The sequence below is a fragment of the Aotus nancymaae genome, unplaced genomic scaffold (genome assembly GCF_030222135.1).
Source record: "Aotus nancymaae isolate 86718 unplaced genomic scaffold, 86718_ANA_hifiasm-v0.15.2.pri h1tg000108l, whole genome shotgun sequence".
NCBI lineage: Eukaryota > Metazoa > Chordata > Mammalia > Primates > Aotidae > Aotus > Aotus nancymaae.
In genome coordinates, this window is record NW_026988523.1 from 27,134,182 (window position 1) to 27,160,165 (window position 25,984).

Sequence of the window (25,984 nt, forward strand, 5' to 3'; positions counted from 1 at the left end):
ATTCTACTCAGAGTAAGGACCATTCCCAAGCACAAGAGGTTTATCATTCAGTATTTGCCAAGCATTTATTATTTCCAATATAAGTACAATAAGATGTAGAAGAGACTTGGAGTCTAGTTGGGAAAACCGGAGATATTTAAAAAATGACAACTCAAGGGCGTAGTTATAAAAATGAAATAAAATAATAAGCACAAAAACTTAGACTAGGAAGAAAACTGAATAGGAAAGAAGGAGCAAGAGGAACATCAGAAAGTTAAGAATTAGCAATTACCTTGAGATGCTATGCAACCCTGTTCTGTGTCAAACACTTTACACAAATTATGAGAGGATGGGACTTGACTTACACATCAAATAACAGGTAGTGAGTAAATAGACTGTGAAGAGAGGTAAAGAAATGTTTCCTTCACAGGTTTTCTATGCACATATTTAATTTATATTTTGATTATTGGACCACACACATTTATCTAAACAACTAATATTAATGAATTCTCTTTGTCATTCCACTCAGTCGATAATCCAATTGCCCAGATGAATGGAATTGATGGGTCAATTTAGTGGAAATAACTGAACTATTTATTACAACCAAGAGGAAGCTAACTAATTAAAAAAAAAAGAGAGAGATCACAAAGTGAATTTGATGACTCACAAATAACAGAGCAAGAAAGGGAATGAGATTATTTTAGAGTGTTTTTTTTCTTTTAATGAAAAAGAAAAGGTTATTCACTCATTCATCCAATAGGTTTATCAGTGTAATTCCTTGGACGTAGTCTCAGTAATTCATAAACTACTACTATACATAGAAAATGGAATAGCTTATCTAGAAGTACAGGATTTAAGATTTTAGATACACTCATACTTTCGAGTACTTTAGTTTTTATAGCCCATCAATAATATTTTATAGAGACAATAAATATAAATGAAACTTTTTATATTAAATACACATAAATCTCAACTCTACTGATTTCTTAATTATATAATTAGCAGGCCGAGCATGGTGGCTCTTGCCTGTAATCCCAGAACTTTGGTAGGTCAAAGTGGTAGATCGCTTGAGCTCCTTGAGCTCAGGAGTTTGAGAACAGCCTGCACAACATGGCAAAACTCCCTCACTATAAAAAAAATTCAAAAAATTATCCGGGCCCTTTAGATCCAAGATGGCTGATGATTAGCAGCTCGGGCACGTACCTCCCAGTGAAAGCGCAAAGAACGAGAGGACGCCACACTTTCAGACGAATATTAGTTGCTCACGGACCAGGAGATTGCCAGTGGAAGAGCTCTACGGGTCGCCAGGGCGACTCTTGTGGCCGGCGTGGCGGTTTTGCTGGTGCCTTAGCACGCCAGTTCTTGGTGCAGAGTCCGGAGATTCCCGGGCAGAAAAGCACCATCAATTTTAACACCGCTGTTTTGGCCGGCTCAGTGGATTGCTCAGATTTCGGCGCAGGGAATCAACAAGTTGGACGTCAGAGACCCAGTTAGAAAGTCGGTAATTATAAAGACGACAGACGGACAAATATATAATGAAGGGAAGAAACCAGCGTAAAAAGGTAGAGAATACTCAAAATCAGAATGCCTCTCCCTCTACAGGGGATTGCAATTCCTCATCAGTAACGGAACAACGCTTAATAGATTGCGAGTGTGTTCCAATAACAGAAGCAGGTTTCAAAACGTGGGTGATAAGAAACTTCTGTGAATTAAAAGAACTTGTTCTAACCCAATGCAAAGAAACTAAGAACCTTGAGAAAAGGTTTGACGAAATGTTAACAAGAATGGACAATTTAGAGAAGAATATAAGTGAATTGATGGAGCTGAAAAACACAACACGAGAACTTCGTGAAGCATGCACAAGTTTAAACAGTCGAATTGATCAAGCAGAAGGAAGGATATCAGAAGTCGAGGACCAGCTCAGTGAAATGAAACGAGAAGACAAGAATGCAGAAAAAAGGATGAAAAGGAATGAGCAAAGTCTCCAGGAAATATGGGACTATGTGAAAAGACCTAATTTACGTTTGATAGGTGTACCTGAATGTGATGAAGAGAATGAATCCAAGTTGGAAAATACTCTTCAGGATATCATTCAGGAAAATTTTCCCAACCTGGCCAGGCAGGGTAATATTCAACTCCAGGTAATACAGAGAACACCACAAAGATATTCTTCAAGAAGACCAACCCCAAGGCACATAATCGCCAGATTTATTAGGGTTGAAATGAAGGAGAAAATACTAAGGGCAGCCAGAGAGAAAGGTCAGGTTACCCATAAAGGGAAACCTATCAGACTTACAGCAGATCTCTCAGCAGAAACCCTACAAGCCAGAAAAGAGTGGGGACCAATATTTAACATCCTTAATGAAAAGAACTTTCAACCCAGAATTTCCTATCCAGCCAAACTAAGCTTTATGAGCGAAGGAAAAATTAAATCTTTTGCGAACAAACAAGTACTTAGAGAGTTCACCACCGCCAGGCCTGCTTTACAAGAGCTTCTGAAAGAAGCACTATACATATAAAGGAACAACCAATATCAGCCTTTCCAAAAATAAATCAAAAAGCAAAGAACTTTAACACAATAAAAAATTTACATCAACTAATGGGCAAAACAGCCAGCTAGCATCAAACGCCGGTATTAAACTTATATATATTTTAATTGGATAAAAAGCCAAAACCCATCAGTATGCTGCATCCGGGCCCATCTTACATGCAACGATACACAAAGACTCAGAGAGAAGGAGGAAGATTTACCAATCAAACAGAGAGTAAAAATAAACTAATAAACAAAAAGCAGGAGATGCAATTCTCGCCTCTGATAAGGTAGACTTTAAAGCAACAAAGATCAAAAGAGGCGAGGAATGACATTACATAATGGCAAAAGGATCAATGCAACAAGAAGAGCTAACGATTCTATAGATCAACGAGATAGAAAATTAACAAGGATATTCAGAACTTGAACTCAGACCTGGAACAAGTAAATTTAATAAACATTTATAGAACTCTCCACTTCAAATACACAAAACATACATTACCACCTCACACCTATTCCAAAGGTGACTATATAATTGGAAGTAAATCACTCCTCAGTAATCCCATAGCATTTCATAGGTTTAAATTAAATATTGGTTGGCTGTTTGTTATCTTCTTCCCTTATTCCTTCCTGACTACATCATTAAGCATAATTATCAGTATAAAAGAGGTTTTCAATACCCATTACTAAATTGCATTCTAGCCTGGGCAAGAAAGCAATACTCCCATTCTCTCTCCCTCTTTCTTTTCCTTCTCCCTCCTCCCCATTCTCTCTCTCTCTTTCTCTTCCTTTTTCCTCAAAAAAAAAACAAAAACAAAACAAACAAACAAAAAAAAACAGAATGTCCCCTTTAAAATGAAATCCTAATAAAAAAAAAAAAAAGAAAAAAAATTTAAGTTTAATGATAAGATATAGTAATAAATAGCCTCATAAGCCCTTATATTAAAATAATCAAGGACCTGCAAGCCAGATATCAGACAAATACAACTTCCTATTTTACAGACAGTAACTCAACTATAGGTCCTGACAGCACATGGGGTCTCCAAGCAGAGTCACATTCAGAAAAAGTAGAGTCCAACTGCCAAACAGTTTAAAAAAAAACACATTTACTTATTTATAGGAGACTCCTAAGTTTCTAATTTCATTAGAAATTAGAAGTTTGCAAATAAACTTCAGAAATTTCAGTGATTTGTGTGTGTGCACACACATGGGTTGAGTATAGCAGCACACTTTGTTACCATTCAAAAGTGGCAAACCTCAAATAAATAGAATATGGATGAAGTCTTACTTCCATTTTTCCTTCCTTCCTTGCCACAGGAACACAGTCTACTCATTAGAGCTCCCATATCTAGGTATGATGTTCACAGGCCAGGCAAATTAAAGAGGAGGAATGTTAATGTTAACAGCCAGTATATTTAAAGTTTATGAGCATGGGATGAGAACACCTGCACTCAACTTATTATTCCACTAATTCCTTACCACTTACCTTCTTTGTCTCAATTTCGTCATCTTTAAAAAAAAAAAAAAAAAAAAAAAAAATTATCCGGGCAAAGTGGCAAGTGCATGTGGTCCCAGCTATTCAGGAGGCTGAGACAGCAGTATCACTTGAGCTGGAGAGGCAGAGATTGCAGTGAGCTGAGATTCTGCCACTGCACTCCAGCCTGGGTAATAGAGCGAGACTCTGTCTCAAAATAAAGAAATTAATTAATTAATTAATATATACAATTAGCAGATTAATCAAGCCCTTCACTTCTTTTCTTACTACTAAATTTCCCATTTGTTGTTTTATTTAAAAATCTCATGAGGTTTTTAAACTCTTGATTTAAAGTTATAAAACTATCAGTAATAGTATTAAGATTTCAATCATTTTGGGGCAAATTTGTTGATACTAGTCAATTGATAATCTAGACATCTCCTGCTGCTAGAAGAGTAAGAACTCTTATATGCATTATTATTCTTTTCTGTTATGATTAATAAGAGTACCTGATTTATCATTGAGTCACTTTCTTTTTATGCTATTGGAAAAGCCAATATCCAACCACCTTTTCTACTATGAAGCATGAGTTTTCAGGAAGACAAGTAGAAAAAAAGAGTGAGAGGCAAATAATTTAGAGGCTACTAAAATTAAAATTGAGGGGATTTTAAAAAAAAACCCTAAGTGGTACAATTTACAATCTCTTTCACCATATCTTACCATTACAAACTTTATATTCTTCGTGTTCCTACCCTGAGCTCCAATTTTATTGATAAAATGTGTCTACTGAATAATAATCACAATATTTAATAAGTGCTCACAGGAGAACAGAACTCTGGTTGTCTACAAGTATGAGAGAAAAAATATTTGACTTGAGGCTTGACTCTCTAAAACTCAATTAACATAATATTGTTCAAATGGACTTCTGAGTTTATGGAACATGAACAGCAATAAACTTCTGCTATGAAGATTCTACTTCCCTCTTAGCAACTTAATGAAACATAGAAAATATTCTAAACATAGAAAAAATTTGAATAAAATTTTAACAAGAACTGGCACTTCATACACTTAGTGTGTTTTCAAAAATATTTTTTCTAAATCATAAAAATCAAATAAGAACATACTGATGACTTCTAAAGACTAAGAACATATCATTTAGCAGTAATTATTACCAAGAACTGAGCTAAGGAATTTTCATAAATTATCTATTGCCTACCAACGGCAGTAAAATTATTAGCCTAATTTTGTAGATGAGAGCACTGATCACTCGAAAGATTACATAATTGCTCAACACCACATAGTTACTAAATGCTGGAAGAGGGACCAAACTCATCAGAAAGAACTGGTTAAGATTTTAAGCTCTCAACAGCTATACCATACTAATATTAAAAAAGCATATGACCTTTACCTTATATTATTTAATTGCTGCCATAATAGTGCCACAATTCAAAGTATTATCATTTATTAACATTCCATATCATCATTCAGATGCTATGTATCATGTCTTAATTTCAGAGTCCTAATTTAGATATAAGGCTATAAGATTTAGCTTTGTAGGCTTTGATTATAATAATTTATAGACACATATGTTACATAAGTACTCAATTGAAAAAAATTTATCTTCCATTTAAACTTAATATTCTGTTTTAATGAAAAGAAGTATCAAAAATAACCCATATAATATGTAACATAAAGTCTTTGCTATTTGCTTTTAGAATTAAATTGACTACCCAATGGCCTGGCTAGGGGTAACATAATGAAAAGTAAAATAAAATTCCTCGGCCGGGCACGGTGGCTCAAGCCTGTAATCCCAGCACTTTGGGAGGCCGAGGCGGGTGGATCACGAGCTCAAGAGATCGAGACCATCCTGGTCAACATGGTGAAACCCCGTCTCTACTAATACAAAAAATTAGCTGGGCATGGTGGTGCGTGCCTGTAATCCCAGCTACTCAGGAGGCTGAGGCAGGAGAATTGCCTGAACCCAGGAGGCGGAGGTTGCGGTGAGCCGAGATCGTGCCATTGCACTCCAGCCTGGGTAACAAGAGCGAAACTCCGTCTCAAAAAAAAAAAAAAAAAAAAAAAAAAAAAAAAAAAAAAAAAAAATAAAAAAAAAATAAAAATAAAAAAAAAAAAAAAATAAAATTCCTCTGCAAAAAGACAGTTCAAATTATCCTGCTTATATACTGACATGCTCCACTGCTCCCAAATATCTAATTAATTCTAGAGAAAAATTCATTCATCTTTTCAAAAATGGTAGAGCTCTCTGGCTCAATGCCTGCCTGGTTCTTGCCTTGATAAGATAGTGTGGAAAATTACTATCATCATAATCAATACTTTAAAAAATCTTTTCTATCAGCTGAGGCAAGGTAAGGGGCAAATTGCCTTTTATTAACCGCAACTGCTATTTCAAGAGGGAGCGGCTTTTGAGTATCTCAAATCTTGCAGTTCACCTTTTGCAGGTTATTTGCAGATGGTATAATAGCATTGGTAGTAATGAACATTTGATTTGTAATATTTAACAGAAAAATAATATTCTGTAGCACTGGGTGTGGATTAAGTAGATGAAAAAAAAAAACACAGGAAAACAAATGTTTAAAACAAACGCTGCTGCCTTAATGCCCTGGGTACAGTACACCACAAATGTGATGATTTACTTAAAATAATAAAAACCTGAATATTAGCAATTTATATCATTAGTTTCTCCAAGAGGGCAATGTCGAAGCATGATTTATTAAGCTGTTCCCTTTATTTTCCTTACTAGCACATAGCAAAACAAAGATTTTATTAGCAAAACAAAAACTTCATCTTATTGCAAACATTCTGTTGAGATTTTTTAAAAGTAGTCACTTTTATTGTTATTCTTAATATACAAGCTGTGTAAATTTTCTTGTTTGCCTTTGTTTTGCCAATGATATAAATATACAATGATACAACAGTATACCCAGAAAGTAAAGAGAACTAATATAGTGCTCTCTAGTCAACCATGTTAGAAACTTATATTTTATAATGATTTATAGAAATTGTATAGTTATGGGCAGCAATTAATTTTTACCAAGGAACAATTACTAACTGTAGAGGAACAAAATCATATTTCTAGGGTACAACATGGAAGTATGCATTAAACATCATAAAATATAAATACTCATACTCTTATTCCTCAACACGGTAATATCATAGTTAAGAATTTGTTTTCGTAAAATAATCAGTGAGGCCCCAAAAAAAGCCTGTAAGTATTTAAAGACAAGAATACAAAATATCAACATGAAAGCAACCTAAATATATAAGAACACCTAATTAATATATTAATAAAGCATGATATATTCATATTATGGAATGTTATACTATCAAAAGTAATCTTGTTTGGAAATTTATTTAGAAATACATTTCACAAAACAACAGATTTAAGTATTTAAATCTGTTTAAGTACTTAAGCAATTACTTAACAATCTGTTAAGTGAAAAATCAGTTGACGTAACTGTATCTTCTATGGTATAACTTCACTTGTGTAAACATAATCCTTAAAGTTACTATATATATTACAAAGTGTGTGTGTGAATAGTCAAAGTATTTTACATGTTCTTCTTTTAACAATTCTATACATTAAAATTTACCAACTATATATTTTTAAATGTTCTCAAAAGAGTTTAACATAGTATTTGTAATCTAGCTGTACTGGCATTAAATGTTAAAAATGTATTTTTAAAATAAAATAAAATTATTTGAATATTTTATTAGCAAATAAATTTTCTAAGTTTAAGCATAACATTTTTCTTCATTTTTCTGTTCTGAAACTCTCTCATTTTTCCAATCTGAAACTCTCTCTCTCTGAAACCAGTCTCTCTGAGACCAGCCCCTTAATCATCAATCTAATAAGCTGCTCCCTTTCTTACAAAAGTATACAATATGAGTATGTGTATCTGTGATTATTCATTAACTCTGATGAAATGTGACTACTATTCCACATTCTTGATATTTGTGGTTCTCTGTAGGTGTTCTGAATACACTGAATTGTCCCTTTCATTCATTCTGTCAGTTATTGAACACACAGTCTATCATACTCATCCCATTTCATTAAGAGTTTTTAAATTTACACATATAGATTTCTAAATCAATTTTTACCAAGCATCACCTAAAATGTACTCCTACAAACCTTCTAAATGCTATTTTTTAAACAAAATGACTCTGACTTTCCTCTTGCTTTCTTTATTCTGACACCAGAGAACACATTTTTGTGGCCATTGTTATTTTAAAAATAGTGTGTAGAGTACAATATACATTATTCAGGTTTTAGTTGCATAAAAGCGAAGACTTTGCCACTACACAGTATATCCCTGCAACAAAACTGCACTTGTATCCCTTTAATTTATATGAATAAAAAAATAAATAAAAAGTAAAAATACTGTGGCCCTCTAGTCTTTGGGAAATCACTAAAATGTTAAGGCAGATATTGAAAGGAATAAACCTAAGTATACTGCTACTTGTTAATCTTTACTTTTTCCATACTTGACCAAGTATAGCTCCTCTTCACATAAGGCATTTAAAATATGACAAATAAGCAAAAATACAAAAGATTAAGGGGAAAAAAGAACCATATAGAACCAAATCTCACATCTGCCTCAAGTGATCAACAGATGCCAGCCACTAATAGATAGTATTTGTTAATAAGCAGAACAGATTCAAATTATGAGGTAGCTTGCTTTAAAGAAGAGAAATAGTATAATGGTCACTGCAATGGAGGCCAGGTTTCAGATGAGAGCCCCAAGCCCGCACTCTTCCTCCAGATCTTTGCTTTCCTGTTCCCTCCCAAACCCTGGCACTATCCTCATTCTTTTCTTCACTGTCCTTCTAGATAATGTAGGACATGTTCCTCCAGGTGAAAATAACTTTTTGGTGAAGAGGTTTGGGGTGGGCAAGGGCTCCATCACTCACAAATCCTGATGGTTAATCTACTTTAACATTTTCAATGAAAAAAGATCCTGTTTCTAAATTGATATTTTCATGTTACTTCACAGTAACATAAAGTTCACCTCAACCACATCTTATAGGTATAATCTCTTATTTATTGATATGGTTGCGATGTTACACCCCCTCCAAATCTCATGTTGAAAAGAGATCCCAGGCCGCATGCAGTGGCTTATGCCTGTAATCCCAGGACTTTGGGAGGATGAGGCAGGTGGATCACTTGAGGCCAGGAGTTCAAGACTAGCTTGGGCAACATGGCGAAACTCTGTCCCTACAAAAAGATAGAAAAATTAGCCAGACATAGTGGCATGCACCTGTACTCCCAGGTTCTCAGGAGGCTGAAGCATGAGAATCTCACACACACACACACACACACACACACACAAGGAGATCCCCAGTGTTGAAGGTGGGGGTAAGGGAGGTGTTTGGGTCATGAGGGCAGATCCCTTATGAATGACGTGGTGCAGTCCTCACTACAATGAGTGTGTTCTCACTCTGAATTCACAAGAAAGTTGGTTGTTCCAAGAAGCCTGGCACCTCCTTTCTCTCTTGCTCCCTCTCTTGCCATGTGACATGCAAGCTCCTCCTTTACAACTTCCACAATAAGTGGAAGCTTTCTGAGGCCCTCACCAGAAAAAGATGACAGTGCCATGCTTGTACAGCCTGAAGAACCGTGAGCCAAAATTAATCTCTTTATAAATTACCCAGCCTCAGGTATTCCTTTATAGCAATGCAAACAGACTAACACAGTTATCATATACCACCCCAGCATCAAAAACACCAAGACTTCCTCAACACCTATATGATAAAATGATGTCTTTTAAAAGAAGACTGCATTCTGAAGACTCATTAATCAACGTATTACAGGGCAATGTGGAGTGACCTGCAATATTCCAAGAATGCAAAGCTCCACTGTTCTCATAGTACCTTCCTTTGTACCACATTCGAACTTGCATAATGTGATTTCATACGTCTTATCTATCCAGTACAATATAAGGTCAAGGGTACCGTAAGTGTGGGATCATATCCTTCAAGTACTTCTCTCACATTATCCCACCTCACATGGTAGCAGGATTAAGTTAAATTTGAAAACAATTTGGGATGCATAGAGGAGCTGTCCCCTAGCTTCATTCTAAAAGTTTACTAGAATGAGATATTACATGAAATATACTGTAGGAAAAATGGAATCAGCAAGTCAGAGCAAACAATAATAAAAATTTTAATTAGTGTTTTTAGGCATACATTTAATTATATGTTTCTGTAAGTAACTAGATTATCTTTCCCATCTTCGATGTGGCAGTAAAGCTTCACATGTAAAGAAATGTATTACAAGCTTCTTTCTGGTACTCAAAGAAGAGAGAAGGAGGGAAGTAAATCAAAAGTGCTTTTCATGCCTATGTTTGTTGCAGCACAAGAAGCAACCCATGTCCCTCAACAGACAAATGAATAAAGAAAATGTGGTACATATACACAATGGTGTACTATTCAGCCATAAAAAAATAATGAGATTCTGTCATTTGCAACAACATAGATGGAACTGGAGGTCATCATGTTAAATAAAATAAGACATGACATGTTCTCACTTATTTATGGGATCCAAAAATCAAAACAATTGAACTCATAAAGACAGAAAGTAGAAGAATGGTTACCAGAGGCTGGGAGGACAGTGTGTAAGTGGTGGGGGAGGACGTGGGGATGGTTAATGGGTATCAAAAATAAAAAAGATATGTGTATATATATACACACACACATATATATAAAATCATCACTCTTTCTAACTGTATATATATATTTATATTTATAGGACATATATTAATGTATAACTGTCTAACTATATATAAATATATTTAATATAAAAATATTTTAAATATATAAATATGTAGAAGTAAACATATTAAATATATAGCTATATTTGTCTATAATTAGAAAGTTATATATTAATATATGTGCTATCAAGTTATATATTAATATATATGTGCTATATGCACATATATATTAGTATATGTGCAATCTGACTTTGTACACAGAATAATAATAGAAATATACATGTTTTGGAATGACATATCTTCTATTCGAAGTCTTAGAACATGTTGTTTAGGTACAGGTCACAGATGTATTTCACATACTTTTTATGCTTCAAGAAAATCACTCTTTATTCATACCAACACTGCAAAACTAAACAGACCCTAAACTATTATAAGCAGTGTTTCTCAATAAGGAAAAGAAAAAGATTTTTACAGAGAACCAAAACATACACAAGAATTCAATACCATTCATCTCAATTCTGTATTACTACCACTACCTATCTGAGTATGAGATGGAGTTGATCATTTACAACATCTCCACATGTCCCTTGGAAAATGGCACTGCTGGCTGTCAAGCAGATTGATGGTTTTCACTGAGCAGTTCCCTATGTAAATTTCAGAATTCACTTTAACAGTCATTTGAACCATCACAGTATGAATTATGGACTGAAGCACATTCTACTTTGCTATTTCCACAGGAAAGCTCCTTGTGAATATTAAATTAGATGTGGGAAAGACATTTTCAAGTCAAATATCTTAAACTTCAAAACCTAGGCTTAGAACAAGCATTAAAAACTATTTTGCTTCTAAGGGTGATAAAGTTTTTAATTTAAATGAGTCCTTATTTTTATTATAATAACACACATAATATATATGTGGTACCCTATGTATTTATAGCTGTGACTTATTTCTTTTTCTTTTGGCAATATCTTCCTTATATTACAGATTAAAATTCTTGGAGTCTTTGTATAGACTACTTGTGTTAAATAACGCAGGAGGATCCAAAATGAAAGACATAGCTTTACCACTAGAAATTTATGTTACACCTTCAAAAATACAAGCATAAATATAAAACAAAATAATGGCACAGAATATATGGAGTAATCAGAGTGATTTCAAAATGTCATTAATAACTCTGGTATTGCATCCAATTTAGAGTCTAGTGATGAAAGGGGGGTGACATGATACCAGCCTCAGATCATGGTATGACACAAGCAAAGTCACTGAAGCAGATATCAGCTTGTGAAAAGAGGGATGATTTCTGTGAATAAATACACAGATTAAATTTCAAAAAGCATTTTAGGAAGAAAAGTCAATAAAGAGCTTTGAATGTTGAGCTGAGCAGTTTAAATTTCAAATAAATAGCATTAATGACACACCATAGGTTTTTAAATGTGAACATGATATGGTAAAATCATGTTTAAGAAGACTGATGAAAATACATGGGTTGACTGAGGCTCAAGTTAGGTACTGAAGATTATTGGAGATAGGGTGCATAAAACAGATCTGGAATAATTAAGCATGCTGGCAAGTGCTGCAGTAATTGAAGTAAGATAGGATGAAATTGTACCAAGAAAGAATAGGTGGAGCTTACTCAATATCTATTTAAGGAAGCAATTTGAAAAAACAGTATAAAACTACTGTAAATTTTTGAAATGGAGACTTGAAATTATATTGATATTAATGATTTAATTGATATTAATGAAGTAATGATATTAATTCACTATAATTGAAATACTTATGATATTAATGTTGACAGATAAATTAAAAAGCTGCACTACTTTGAGTTTATTCATATAATATCCATTACTTAGCAACCAGAAGTTGGCTACAGTAGTCATGTGCTTTATATATATTTCTATCTATGTATATATAAAGTTATCCCTTGGTATTTAGAGGACACTGGTTCTAGGACCCCTGGGGATACTAAAACCCACAAATGCTCAAATCTCTGATATAAAATGACATAGTGTTTGCATATAACTTAATCATACACTCCTATCAAGTATAAATCTAGATTACTTATAATACCTAGTACAATGCAAATGCTATGTAAATAGTTGTAATACTGTACTGGCTTTCTATTTGTATTTTTTGTAGCAGTTTTTTTATATTTATTTTTATTTCAATAGTTTTTGGGGTACAGGTAGTTTCTAGTTATGTGGATAAGTGCTTTAGTGGTGATTTCTGACATTTTAGTGCACCCATCACCTGGGTAGTGAACACTATACACAATATATAGTCTCTTATCCCTCACTGTCCCTTCCAGTCTTCCCCCTTGAGTCCCCAAAGTCCATTGTATCATTCTCATGCCTTTGCATCCTCATAGCTTAGCTTTCACTTAAAAGTGAGAACATATGATGTTTGGTTTTACATTCCTGAGTTATTTCACTTAGAATAATGGCTGCCAGCTCCAACTAAGTTGCTCCAAAAGACATTATTTTGTTCCTTGTTATGTTTTATATATATGTATATATACAGAGAGATAGAGAGACAATTCTCAAAAGAAGATGCACAAACAGCCAACAAACATGAAAAAATGCTCAACATCACTAATTATCAGGGAAATGAAAATTAAAACCAAAATGTGGTACCACCTTACTCCTACAAGAATGGCCATGATTATGAAGTCAAAAAACAATAAATGTTGGCATGGATGTGGTGAAAAGGGAACGCTTTTACACCGCTGGTGGGAATATAAATTACTACAGCCACTGTGGAAAACAGTATGGAGATTCCTCAAAAAATTAAAAGTTGAACTACCATTTGATCTAGCAATCACACTACTGGGTACCTACTCATAGGAAAAGAAGTCCCTTTTCACCACATTCATGCCAACATTTATTGTTTTTTGACTTCGTAATCATGGCCATTCTTGTAGGAGCAAGGCAGTATCACACTGTGGTTTTAATTTGCATTTCCCTGATAATTAGTGATGTTGAGCATTTTTTCATGTTTGTTGGCTGGTTGTGCATCATCTTTTGAGAATTGTCTATTCATGTCCTTTGCCCACTTTTTGATGGGATTATTTGTTTTTAAAAAATCATTTCCCTCCATGATTGGTTAAATCCACAGATGCAAAACCCATGAATATGAGATGACTGGCTATATAGGGCTATACTAACAACCAAATTCAGGATTCTTGCAAAGTCTTTTTTTTTTGGATACAGGGTCTTGCTCTGGAGTGCGATCATGTGATCACAGCTTATTGCAGCCTTGACCACCCAAGCTCAAGCGATCCTCCTACCTCAGCCTCCTGAGACACTGGGACTACAGCACACACCACCACACCTGGCTAATTTTTTGTATTTTTTGTAGTGATGGGGTTTTGCCATTTTGCCTAGGCTGATCTAGAACTCCTGGACTCAAGTGATCTGCCTGCCTTGGCCTCCTAGAGTGCTGGGATTCAGGCAAGAGCCACCCTACCCAGCCCTTACAAAGTCTTAATGGAACATTAAATTGCATATCCACTTTGGGAACTTGTGGAAAAAGAAAATTAATTAATTAGTCCAATATAGGTAAAGAGGTGAGAACAAACACAATTCAGGCTTGTGTTTTGGTTAGAATTCTAGTATTCTCCATCAAAGGACAGCCATTCTATTATTGACTACATTTACATATCAGGTTCTCAACAAAGAATGTACCTTCAATCTCTTTGCATCTTTATTATTAATCAATGCCATCTATACTAAAAAAAGGTTTTTAAGGAAGATTATATGAAAGACATAATCCATCAGTAACCTCATGTGCTTTTTTTTTTTTTGGCCCAGGGGATATGCCTGAAATACAGTACTGGGTGTGTCCCATAGATCTACTGTAAGTGAATAATTCTCTCTAGTTATATCTGTACCAGGTAGTGAGAATGTAATATGTCTTATGAAATTTGCTATTTTATGATAGAAGAGTAAATAAGGATACTGTACACTAACTAATCAAAGATTCACAGGAGAAATTTCCTTTAAATTTGAGCCCCAAGGAAAGTTGTGTTTCTCCTTAACTACTAGTTCTTATGAAACTGATCACGCCCTCTTCTTTGCTCTGGCTAACTTTGCAACCATCTCCAGTAAATACAAAGAAATTCATGGAATTCATACTATGTACCAACTCTACATACACCTAACTTGGTTTTTTCCCTTATTATCTTTTCATTCTGTTGTCCTTTCTATTTATTCTATGCTATTGCATGAATTTCTGTGAACCACTGCAAATCTTCTTTAGAATAGGCAAAACATACTAATAAGTAGGTCTAAGTGCTAAGCTTAGCCCTAAATCAAGTAACTTCACCTTACAATATGTAAATTTCATAACATCTCTGTATAGTGTTTTCAACGTCACCAGTACGGTGTTGAGAAAGAAATCAATTTCACACAGGTACAAATACTCTAGGAAATAGAAGTATAAACAGGAAATCCTAAAGTCCTACTGAGAAAAATATCGAAAAAAAAAAAAACCCACCTAGCTATACAAAAAAAAATAAAAAAAAGAAAAGAAAATCATTGTGGATTAACTAAAGTAGCAAAGAAATGGATGACTCTGGCCAATGCATCCCAAATGGACATTTTAAAACAGTCTTAGTAAGTTAACTATTTGATCTTACATGATGCCTTTTTGATTGATACACGCTCAGGATTCATTTATTATTCACCTGCTTTTTCATATTAACCATTCTGCTAAACAACTGTTTTTATTTTGTTCCTGAGATACTAATTACCTTTACCCCACTTCAATCAATCAATCAACAATAACCTATACCCCCATACACACACAAATAAAACTGTTGCCTTAGTTTGTTTGAGAATTTTCCATTTCATTCTACTTTCTCCAGACTGTCAAAGAACTATGCTCTATATCTAGAGAAAAAAAAGGTTTTCTTTCAGAAAATAGGACCAACTTCAAAAATTTCCTAACATTCATTTTGAGCAAATCAATGTAACAGTGGCCTATGGGGATACAAGAACTATATGATTTTTCAAACTTCAAAAGCCTTTAAATTTGTTTGCATTTTATTCTTCCTATTACTTAAATAGCATTAAATCACATTTGTGTATGTTGTAAACATTGTGAGTAAGCATAATAATTAGATTCTAGTTACCTCTTACAGGTTATGTGACTTGGAACAAGTTATATATTTCTGTACCTTGGGTGATTCATTTGTAAAATGGAAAAAATAACAGAATTTCTCAGAATTGGAATAAAGATTAAATAAAGTAATACATGTAACATGCCTAGAAAAATGTTTGACACATGCTAAGCACTTGGTAAATGTTCTCTGATGTTACGATAAATACTATATTCAATATTATCATACATTTTCACTTAATCTTCTGCATTTTTATTGGAAATGGATGACATAGCACATAAACTCCTTTGATCAGAGAAAGGTAAGAAATAGAAACAAAATACTGAAAGCTTCCATCTATAATTTGCCAATGTAATCACCACATGGTGTGGCAGTGAGGGAAGTCATTACCATCACTCCTTAATGGAACCTGTGCAGCTTGCTGATCACCCTATCTGATCCCTAGGGGACAGAGTAGTAGTTCAGTTTTTGACAGACGTGAGACAGCAGGCTGTCCATTATTAAACTAGACATCTGGCCCCTGTTGTTAACAACTAGTTGTTTGTAATATGTGGACAATCTACACGCTTTCCCACAGGGAGTTAAATGAGGTTGAAATGTGTTAATCCGCTTTTATCCCTGTTCACAGAGTGATTTACAAGACGGGCTAAGTGTGCCCTTGTAATAACAATTCATCATTATGATTCTGTGTAAGTCCAGTGCAAGAAAGCCAAGAAAGAACAAGCAGTTTGCTACTTCTTAGATTTACTGTTTCCTGGCTTTATATGCCAAGTCCATTTCTTACCCATAGTTACATACTGTGAAAATTGGAAGTAATATAACTCTGAATTCAAGGAATGCATACACAGAGGGATATGATTCTCACCCTGTAAAGCTGTGGGATAATTGCAGTAGTGCTGAGACTACTAAAGCACTGATTGGAAGAGAGGTACAGCTAAGACTCTAGAGAGGAAAGAGGTCAAAAAGTTGGAGATGTACTGCCAGCGATTGTCCCTACACATCAGCCATGCTTGACAATTGGGTTTGTTTGTTTTCCTTCACTGCTTCTATTTCTCAGAAAAGATGAAGATAAATACATTCGATCCAAGGCATAATTGTGGAGAGAAGTCTCACTGTCCTTGGTCTCCCTCTTTTGCTGATTATCTTCTCCTTCACATCCAAGAGCATATTTTTCCCTATTTCTTTCAGGTGACTAAGGCTTTCCAGGTTCTCACCTCTTTACCTCCAAACTCCAAAGCCATCTCCACTTCCCAGTCAAGAGAGACAAATAAGTCTAATACCACTGGTGCACTAACTTATTTCATCTCATTAATGATTTATTTTCCCAAGTATGTGCAGTGGGTCCTCCTTACTTTGAAATCATACTACATCTAAGACCTTACGTATAAGTCAGCTTGTTCTGGTTGTACCTATATTAAGGAGTCAAGGTCAGAAATTTCTATTTCACTCCTCTACTTTTACATGACCAGTTACAGAGAATCTAACATCATTTTATGGTGTTTTGTGGCCTCCATGGAGCGTACTTTTCTATTCATCTGCTGTAAGCATGTACATGATCACTCTTCCACATGAGAGGCATGCAATGAAATATCCCAGTGGCTTAGGGTCCACCAATACTCAGAGGCTGTGACAAGCTATGAGGCCAAATACACATAAACAAAGCTGCAAGCTGGAGGGATGGAGGTGGTTGGCTGCAAGGCAGGAGAAGAAATCTCAGCTCCTAAGACCACAAAGTTTTTGTTTTTATTACATGAGTGCTTAATACAGAAAACTACAGTGACATAATACATAGTATCAGAAAAGTTGTCACTACTAAATGATTGTTTTAGGCAACAAAAAACTAATGATGCCATTTGGTTGACAAAGTAAAACATGATTATAATAATGTGGTAAATTTCTTGGTTTCTACGTTATGAAGCACAATAATTATTAGTAATACAGGTATATTAGATATCAATACTTGATATGGATTATACTGCATGTTTGACAGATTACCAGTGTTCTGTATTTTATTTAATTCCAATAGTAAAACATTATCTATGCTCAATATTTACAACTTTTTTATTCATTATGTTTGGTTATTTGCTGATACCTTTAAAACTTCACATACCACCAGCACTTCCACTTTTTGATTTTGAGGCAGTCTTGCTCTGTCACCCATGCTGGAGTTCAGTGGCGCAATCTCAGCTCACTGCAACCTCCACCTCCCGGGTTGAAGCAATTCTCCTGCCTCAGTCTCCTGAGTAGCTGGAATTATAGGCGTGCCACCATGTCCAGTTAATTTTTGTATTTTTAGTAGATGGAGTTTCACCATGTTGGTCAAGCTGGTCTTGAACCCCTGACCTTGTGATCTGCCCACCTTGGCCTCCCAATGTGCTGGGATTACAGGCGTCAGCCACAGTGCCCAGGCCAGCACTTCCACTTCAAAAGAAGTTTCTGGCTCTGCTTATCCATCTCTACCCTACAAAACACTCAAGATGAGAAGCGACTTAAAGTCCCTGACCTTCACTTGTATCCTACTGTCTACAACCCCACCCAACCAATTTTGACTGTGTATCAAGGATGAAATTGTGTCAGTGCTCCAGGCCCACCTTTCTCTTCTGTAAGTGCTTTTCTAGTTTGGTCTCTTGAACTCCAGATCCATACTTTCAAACTTTCCTCAGTTCCTTGAAAATCCCTCACTCTCTCCCAACACTGGCCTTTTAGGCAAGCTCCTCCTTAGCATGAAATATTATTTTCCCATTTAATCTATTAACATCTACTCATCCTTAGACCTTGATCTCAGCACATTTCTTTGAAAATTTTCCCCAGACCACCATCTCATCTGCCATACTAGACTCATCAGTCATGCTCTCTCATGACATTGCGAAATTCTCCTTTATAGCCTAGCACAACTATAATTAAGTTTATGTACGTATTTTTAAATATAATATCTGTTTCCACTACTGTAAAATCAGTCACATCTGAACTAAGTCTGTTTTGCTCACAATTTTATCCCTAGTGCTTAGTGTGTTTCTTGATAATTAGTAGGTGTTTAATGTCTGTGAAAGAATGATACCAATGCTATTAAGGGTTTCTACAGGCTATCATTTAAATTTTGAAAGGATAAAGACCAATATATCCACAATTGTCAGAAGTTTCTGTAGGGAGACGTTATTTAGCAAAAATAGAAATGGCTCTACTGATATAGTGATTATTTTAATCCGCTTATTATGATGATGTTTCACCAATTTTATAGCAATCATACCAATTCTCTGACCCTGCATATTAGCCTACCTCATTTTTTTAAGATTTGCCATGTGAGATTACAAAACAATATAAAAGATAAATTGCCCCATACTGCATTTTTCTTCCAAATATTTTATCTAAAAGTCTTATTTCTTTGGTAATATGCCTGACATTCATATCCATCATAATCTCAAAAAGAAGTTCAGCAGATGAGTAACTTCTGTTACTTAAATTACAACTAGATTGCTGATGATTAAGATCGCTGTGAAAAGGATTTTCTTCTATGACCCATTAAAAAAATCCCATATCCAATCAAGGATTGTCAAAGAGTAAAAATAATTGTCTTTCTGGATCATTATTTATTGTTTTGATTGCTTTGGCAGAGAAAATTTTAATTACAAATTTAAAACTCAAAAGAAAAGGATTTGTTTAAAAGACATCTTGATGAAGGATATTGCTTAACATTAAATATTGCTCAGAAAAAGGGCAAGTTAACTTAATTTCAAATTGTAAGTATATAAAGCAATTGGTTAAGTTTCACTGTAAAAAATATTGCTTTTTGCTTTATTAAAGATAACTTAGACAAGCACGGTGCATAATAAATAATATGACATTGGCAATACATAAATACTCTAATAAAAACAGATGAACCATCAATGACAAAATGATTGATTGCTATGGTCTCAATGTTGGTGTCCCCAAAAATTCACATATTGGAACATAATTCTGAATGTGATAGTACTCGGAAGTGGAGCCCCAGGCAAGTGATTAAGTCATTTGAAGAAGTACTCCTAATACATAACCAAATATAGAAAGTGGATATATGATAACTGTTAAATTGAATCAAACCTTAAAGTATCAGTAATTCAAAAAGCCACATTTCAATTTTATTTATAAGAGTTGGTCAAAAGAAAAGAACTCTGTGTGTTTTATATAAAATATTGATATCTGAATTCCCAGTAATGATTGAAAAACAGTAATTATTAAATAACACATTTTTCTCAGCATTTTAAGTATAACCCTATATAGTTTCTAATTTTCTATTGCCTTTTTTGCCGATATTTTTATTAATATAGTTGATATTGATAAGAAACACAGGATTGTCTAAACTCTTCCTAACAATAAATGCTTAAATCATTTTTGTAGATATTGTATCTGCATATTTAATTAGGCATTATGCATAGTTGATTCTGCTATCTGATTAAACAGTAAAAATAATGTTGCATTCCTTTTAATAGCACTCAAAAATTTAAAATTGTCTTTACTAACCTGAACTTAAAACTTAGAATAAATATTTTATAATAAATGGCTGCTTTTCAAAATAATATATAATTCACTACAGGGTAAAAAATTGGTAATTAAAAAAATGTTTAATATGCCAATCCAAAACCCATTCTCACAACTGAATTTGATTATGTAAAGCAATATATTTTGCAGTGTATATCTAAAATTACACATATTACAAACGCTGAGATATTTTTCTATTTTTAAAAATACCTCTGAAACTGATAATTGATTGACTTGTACTATGTCCAAATCATTTAACATTTTAACTACAATGCATTAGGTAACTTGCTTGAATTACTTCTAAAGGTCGCCTATAAAATAAAAAGATAAATTTGAAATTGCTGGATTTGAAACAAGTCACCTGAGTATCGAAAACTAGAATGGTCTTAATTAAATAAATGACATTCTCTTCTATGGCCACAACTGAGAATTTTCCATTAACAGTAATTGGAATTGTGACCATTTATTCACATTAAGTGCATTGTGTTCCAAAGTTTAAAATTACTAAATCATGATGAAAGAGGAGACAGTTTGTATAACTGTCTGACAACTTTTAAAATCTGTAACTTATCAGTTTTTAACTGCAGGAGAATGCTCTAAATCTTTATTGTTTTGTGAATCATAGAAATATTAAAACAGAAAACAGGCTTGGAGCAGTGGCTCACACCTATAATCCCAGCACTTTGGGAGGCCAAGGCAGGAGAATGGCTTGGTGCCAAGAGCTGAATATTGAATACTGAATACCTTCAGCCATCTCTAATATGTAACTTCAGCTACTTTATTTTCAAGCAAATGCTGAATAACCTTTCTACAAATGGTACAGAATCTTCTTGACAGTCTTAAAACAGAAATTCTATAAGGGCATTATCATAACATAAACAATACTGTCAATATTCTAGGGGGAATTAACCTCTTATCATATCTGTGACCACCTCCAGACCAAGCACTATTTCGTATTCCTTTCTACATTTGTCCGAAAACCTAACATAACGGGGCTCTGAGACATAGCAAGTATTCAAATATTAACTGAATGAATAAAACTCCATTAAAGGCATACCACACAAACCACTTGAATTAGATTTTTGGTTTTTACTCAGGATACCAAACAAATAAGTGTGCATCATATATATAAAAGACATCTCTACGCATAAGCAATACTCTCATTTAGCAACTCTCAAATTTATTTCGTGGCCTCACAGTAGTGTTATCCATGTGCTAAATTATCTGCACTGCTGTGTCTAACCCTATTCCCATATGTCCTACTCAGAAAAGGATATCAGAATGCAAATGAGAGAGAAGCAATTATCTAAGGATGGCATTAAAATAATATGCATATATATATATTAATTACATATAATATATATTATTCATCACATATTTGTAATATATGATGCATTACATAACAATATACAATTTTTAGCATACAATACACAATATTGTACATACATTACAAAAGCAATGCAGATCTGTTACATATACACTATTTACATGTACATTATGCCAGTGTATGTGCATGTGTTTTTACCTACACAAAAGGTGGCACAATATAAATTTAGGTGACCTACTTATCCAAAGTTGGTTCACAGAAAATCTATGGTATGGAATACAAAATTTGTATGTCATAATAGGCCCATCAATATTATGTCTTTAACAACACCCATTTGAGCATCTATCATATGCTTCATTTATTTTCACATACCAGTCAACTACGACCTAAGATGGAGCTTGAAATTCTTAAAGTGAGGAGCAAGGTAGAAAGTGTTTACGTTCCCACATTTGGAACACAATTCCCCCATAATTACAAGGATGTAACTCTCTAGATCCAGAAGACAGCTATCTTGATTCAGATTCTCCCAGGTGACTTTGAGATAGGATTGCAACAAAAACAGTTTATTTGGGAATTGATCACAAATAACATACCAGTAGGGGAGGAGAGGGCCAGAAGCCAATAAAGCTTGCAGTATTAAGCCAGTTATCACTGTGAACAAGTACAGCTCAGTCCCCTTGGACACCATGTAGAATATGCTCCAGAATTATCCAAGCTAAGGAGTAAGGAAGCTAAAGTACTGATTCAACAACAGCCTATTTACTCAGTGACACTCTAGCTTGTTCTCCAAGCAGGACTTGTGTGCTCCTGAGGCTGGTGGTGGGGAGGAAACCTCATGCAGAAGGTGTTCAAAGAAAGTTGCTTTGAGAATATGGGCAGAGCACTAAATGTATCTGTTGTTGGAAATGATCTACCTACTCCCACATGAAAGAGTGCTTCCTCCTCAACTCTACAGGAATTGAGTCCAAGAAGATAACTGGGTAGCATCAGATTGCTATTCAGGCTTAATAGCAAAGAGGAATTTGTCACCATATTAAAGACAAAGACGACGACTTTACCTACTACATATTAGCTTAGGATTCTAAAAATGGAAAAAAAAAGGATTGCAAACAAAATCAGAAGTGAAGAAGGGAACTAATATTTAATGAGCACCTAAACCATGTTAGATGTTGTAAATTATTCTTATACGTTCAAATAAATTAAGTGAAAAGAACCTAAGAATTTCTTGAGGGATGTGAATAACAATGAACTGAAGAGTCATCTTTACACAGATAAGACATAATATCCAAGACAAGTATTTAATTTCCCAGAATTTCTGTTTCCTTGTGCCTAACATAATTACCTGCTATTCAGAGTTTGGGGATTAAGATAACATATCTCATAGGTAAAAGCACTTAGCAGTACTTAGTTCCAACTAAAAGTTAGTTCTGTGCCTCTCCATCTTTCCTGCTGTCACAGTTTTATAAGGTAGATAGTATTATTCCCATTATAAAAAAATAAGATTGCTGAATCTCATAATGGCTGAAGGACTTTCCCAAGGCTACTCAGCTAGTGAAGGAAACAGCAAAGGACTCAAGTCTGGGTTTCTCTGATTCCAAGGATCTTGCCTTCAAAGATTAACAACAAATGGAACCAAAACCAAAAATTAATTTTCCATGAAGCCACAAAATTAGCCAAATCTTTAAAAATGGTTGAATGATTGTTTTAAATGTTTAATAACTTATTTTGGTAGTAAAAGTGGCCTGCTTTGTAAGTTAAAGTTGGACTAGCATAACCTTTTAATATAACATAAAATTTTAACAATTCTGCAAAACTTTTTTAATATAGCAGTGATTCATTTAGGCAAGTTCAACTAACCAAAATTCTTAAATACTAAAATATTTCTGCATCATACTTAGAAAAATGAGGGCAACCACATGAAAATTTACATCTTAGATATATTTAAAAACAAACTAACATTGCCATCACTATAACTCGCGTATGTGCTTTATGGGTTTAATCCATCTCAGACTTTCTACAAAGAGGGTATCTATTCTATATAATGATCCTGAGGTCCTGAACTAAATATACATTCAGTCACTATGAACACCATGCTACATTTGATAAGCCATTTAAACAAGCTAATACAGTTTATCTAAATGACAATTCATATTACAAATTCACTTAAAAATTATTTTTTTATCTTCAGTTTATCCAAACACTTACAAGAATACTGAGAAATTGGTATTAATTCTTTAAATTTTTAGCCAATATATGTGGTTTTGCCTAAATATGAGGATGAATCAAAATATCCTCTACAAAACATCCATCTCCCTTTAAATTACTAATATGAGATCGGACAAGATGCCCATAATTGATGCTCAAGATAAAATCCTCAGTGTGTAGAGACAGGAGTTGGTACTGGGAGCTGTAAGGATGAGGAAAAGAAACAGTGTATTGGCCAGTGGTCATTGAGGAGGGGATTTTGGATTGGACCAATAATGGACATTTTACATAATTAAATAGAACATCAATACCAAACTAAACTTCAAGGAAACATTTCAATTGAGTGGAGAACCTAGTTAGTATACACGTATTATTGTAAAACAAAGAAATGTGGCATGTGATATATGGGATGACTATTCCAGAAAACATTAAGTGCACTGAAATACAAAATGCGTTTTTTAAACAATGAGACAGAAATAGAGGAATTTCAGAAGTTTGTACAAAGCAGTAACACTATAAATAAAACACATAAATGATATGTTGCTAACAATAAATATTCCACTTTTGAAACTTAGTTGCAATTTTGAGACATATATACTGTTTCAGTTAAAAATATACTAGCTATGAAAAGGTTGTATCATGCTATACAAACACCATTATTCATAATGGTTAAGAGTGATCTGTTCAAAGTGAGTATATTCTAATGCAATGGTTGTCATTATCACTAATTACCTGTTACATATTTAAACCAGTGGTCTACCTAAAACACCAAACGTTTAAACAGCATAAAATTTCCAGTGGCAAGTAGACACCTACTCAAGACCACACAGACAAGTAGTAGGTAAATAGATGCAGGAGATTCTAAGTTTCTAATGCGCTTTTTCAAACAACTTGGATGCAATTTTGAGTTTGATTAACCACCCCTAAGGAAGAAATGCAAATTTTTTGGAACTGATAGTGCATACCATTTGCGTGTACGGTACCTCTGATACCAGCCTTACACACATCCTAGAAAAGCACACATAGACAAAAGAATAAGCACCAAATGAATGTAATAAATGCATTGCAAGCGTAAGAAAAGTCTAAAGAAAAAGAGTTCCTCATCTATAGCAACAGTTCTAGAGTCAAAATGGAGAGACAAATGAGAGTCCTTTTTACTCCTCCCCCAGCCTTAGTCTCCCATTCTCCCTCCTTTCCCCCCTCGGCCCTCCCATTTCCGTCTTTTTTTCAGCAGTATGGACAGGGCAAGCCTGAGCACACCACTCACCTGTCGTCGTTCTGCCATCCTTGGTCCCCTAGCAGCAAATCTCGAAACCTGTACCTGGGAGGCAGAGGGGGCACTTCGCTCTCCAAGTCAACCATCCTTCCTCAAAGAGTGGGAACATCAAACGACAAATGGAGGAGAGGAGGGAGAAAGAAAGAAAACACTGCGGAGCAGAGCGAGGGAGCGAAGCAGACGCCGAGGCCGAGAGGGGCCGGGGAAGGGGAAGGGGCAGGGAGGGAGGGTCGGCCGCCGCCGGAAGCTAAGGCTGGAAAGGGGCCGGCTCCGCTCTCCGGAGGGTGTGAGGGGATGATGCAAACCCAGCCCAGAGCAAAAGTCTGGCTCTGACAGGAATCAGCGCTGCCAAAGAACCGCCCCCAGGCTCGGCGCCGCCTCTGGTCCCCAGGACTAGGGGGAGGTGGTATAAAAAGTTACTTCGCCGAAGAAGACGCGCGGTGCCTCGAAAGAAGGGAGGGGTGTGAGCGAGCGCCGCTGGACGGTGAAGCGCTTTCCTTAAAGGCGGGTGGCGGATCCTCCCCGGGGCGGCCGGCGGGCCGCAGCTGCCTCAGGCGGGCTCGCACCCGGCGCAGCCCAGGGCCGCCGGGAGTCGGGGGAGGTGGGCTTCGGCCCCAGGCGCGGCCAACCCGGCGCTCCCCTCAGTCTCCCGGCGGAGCGGCAGCGGGAGGCGCAGCCAATGAGACGCCCCCTCATTAGCATAGCACGTGACGGCACGGGCGCCCCGGGGACAGCCAATGGGGGGAGCTGAGGAGCGGCTTGCGGGGCTCTAGACCCTTCTCCAGGAGGGGGACCGGGGGCTTGGATGCCGCCAGCTCCCGCGCCTTCAGT

The 25,984-nt window shown here is 35.4% G+C and overlaps 1 protein-coding gene across 3 annotated transcripts in view; it reads right to left on the reverse strand.

The window, feature by feature from the left end:
• Positions 1–25,597, reverse strand: part of KCNT2 (potassium sodium-activated channel subfamily T member 2) — a 390,893-nt gene extending 365,296 nt beyond the window's left edge. Inside the window, exon 1 of one of the 3 annotated variants that reach the window (XM_012444610.3) lies at positions 25,145–25,597. In XM_012444610.3, the coding sequence (XP_012300033.1) occupies positions 25,145–25,239 (95 nt within the window). In that variant the 5' untranslated portion in view covers positions 25,240–25,597. The remainder of the gene's footprint in view (positions 1–25,144) is intronic. The other 2 variants (XM_012444608.3, XM_012444609.3) reach the window with 2 other exon arrangements.
• Between the last annotated feature and the right edge of the window lie 387 nt (positions 25,598–25,984).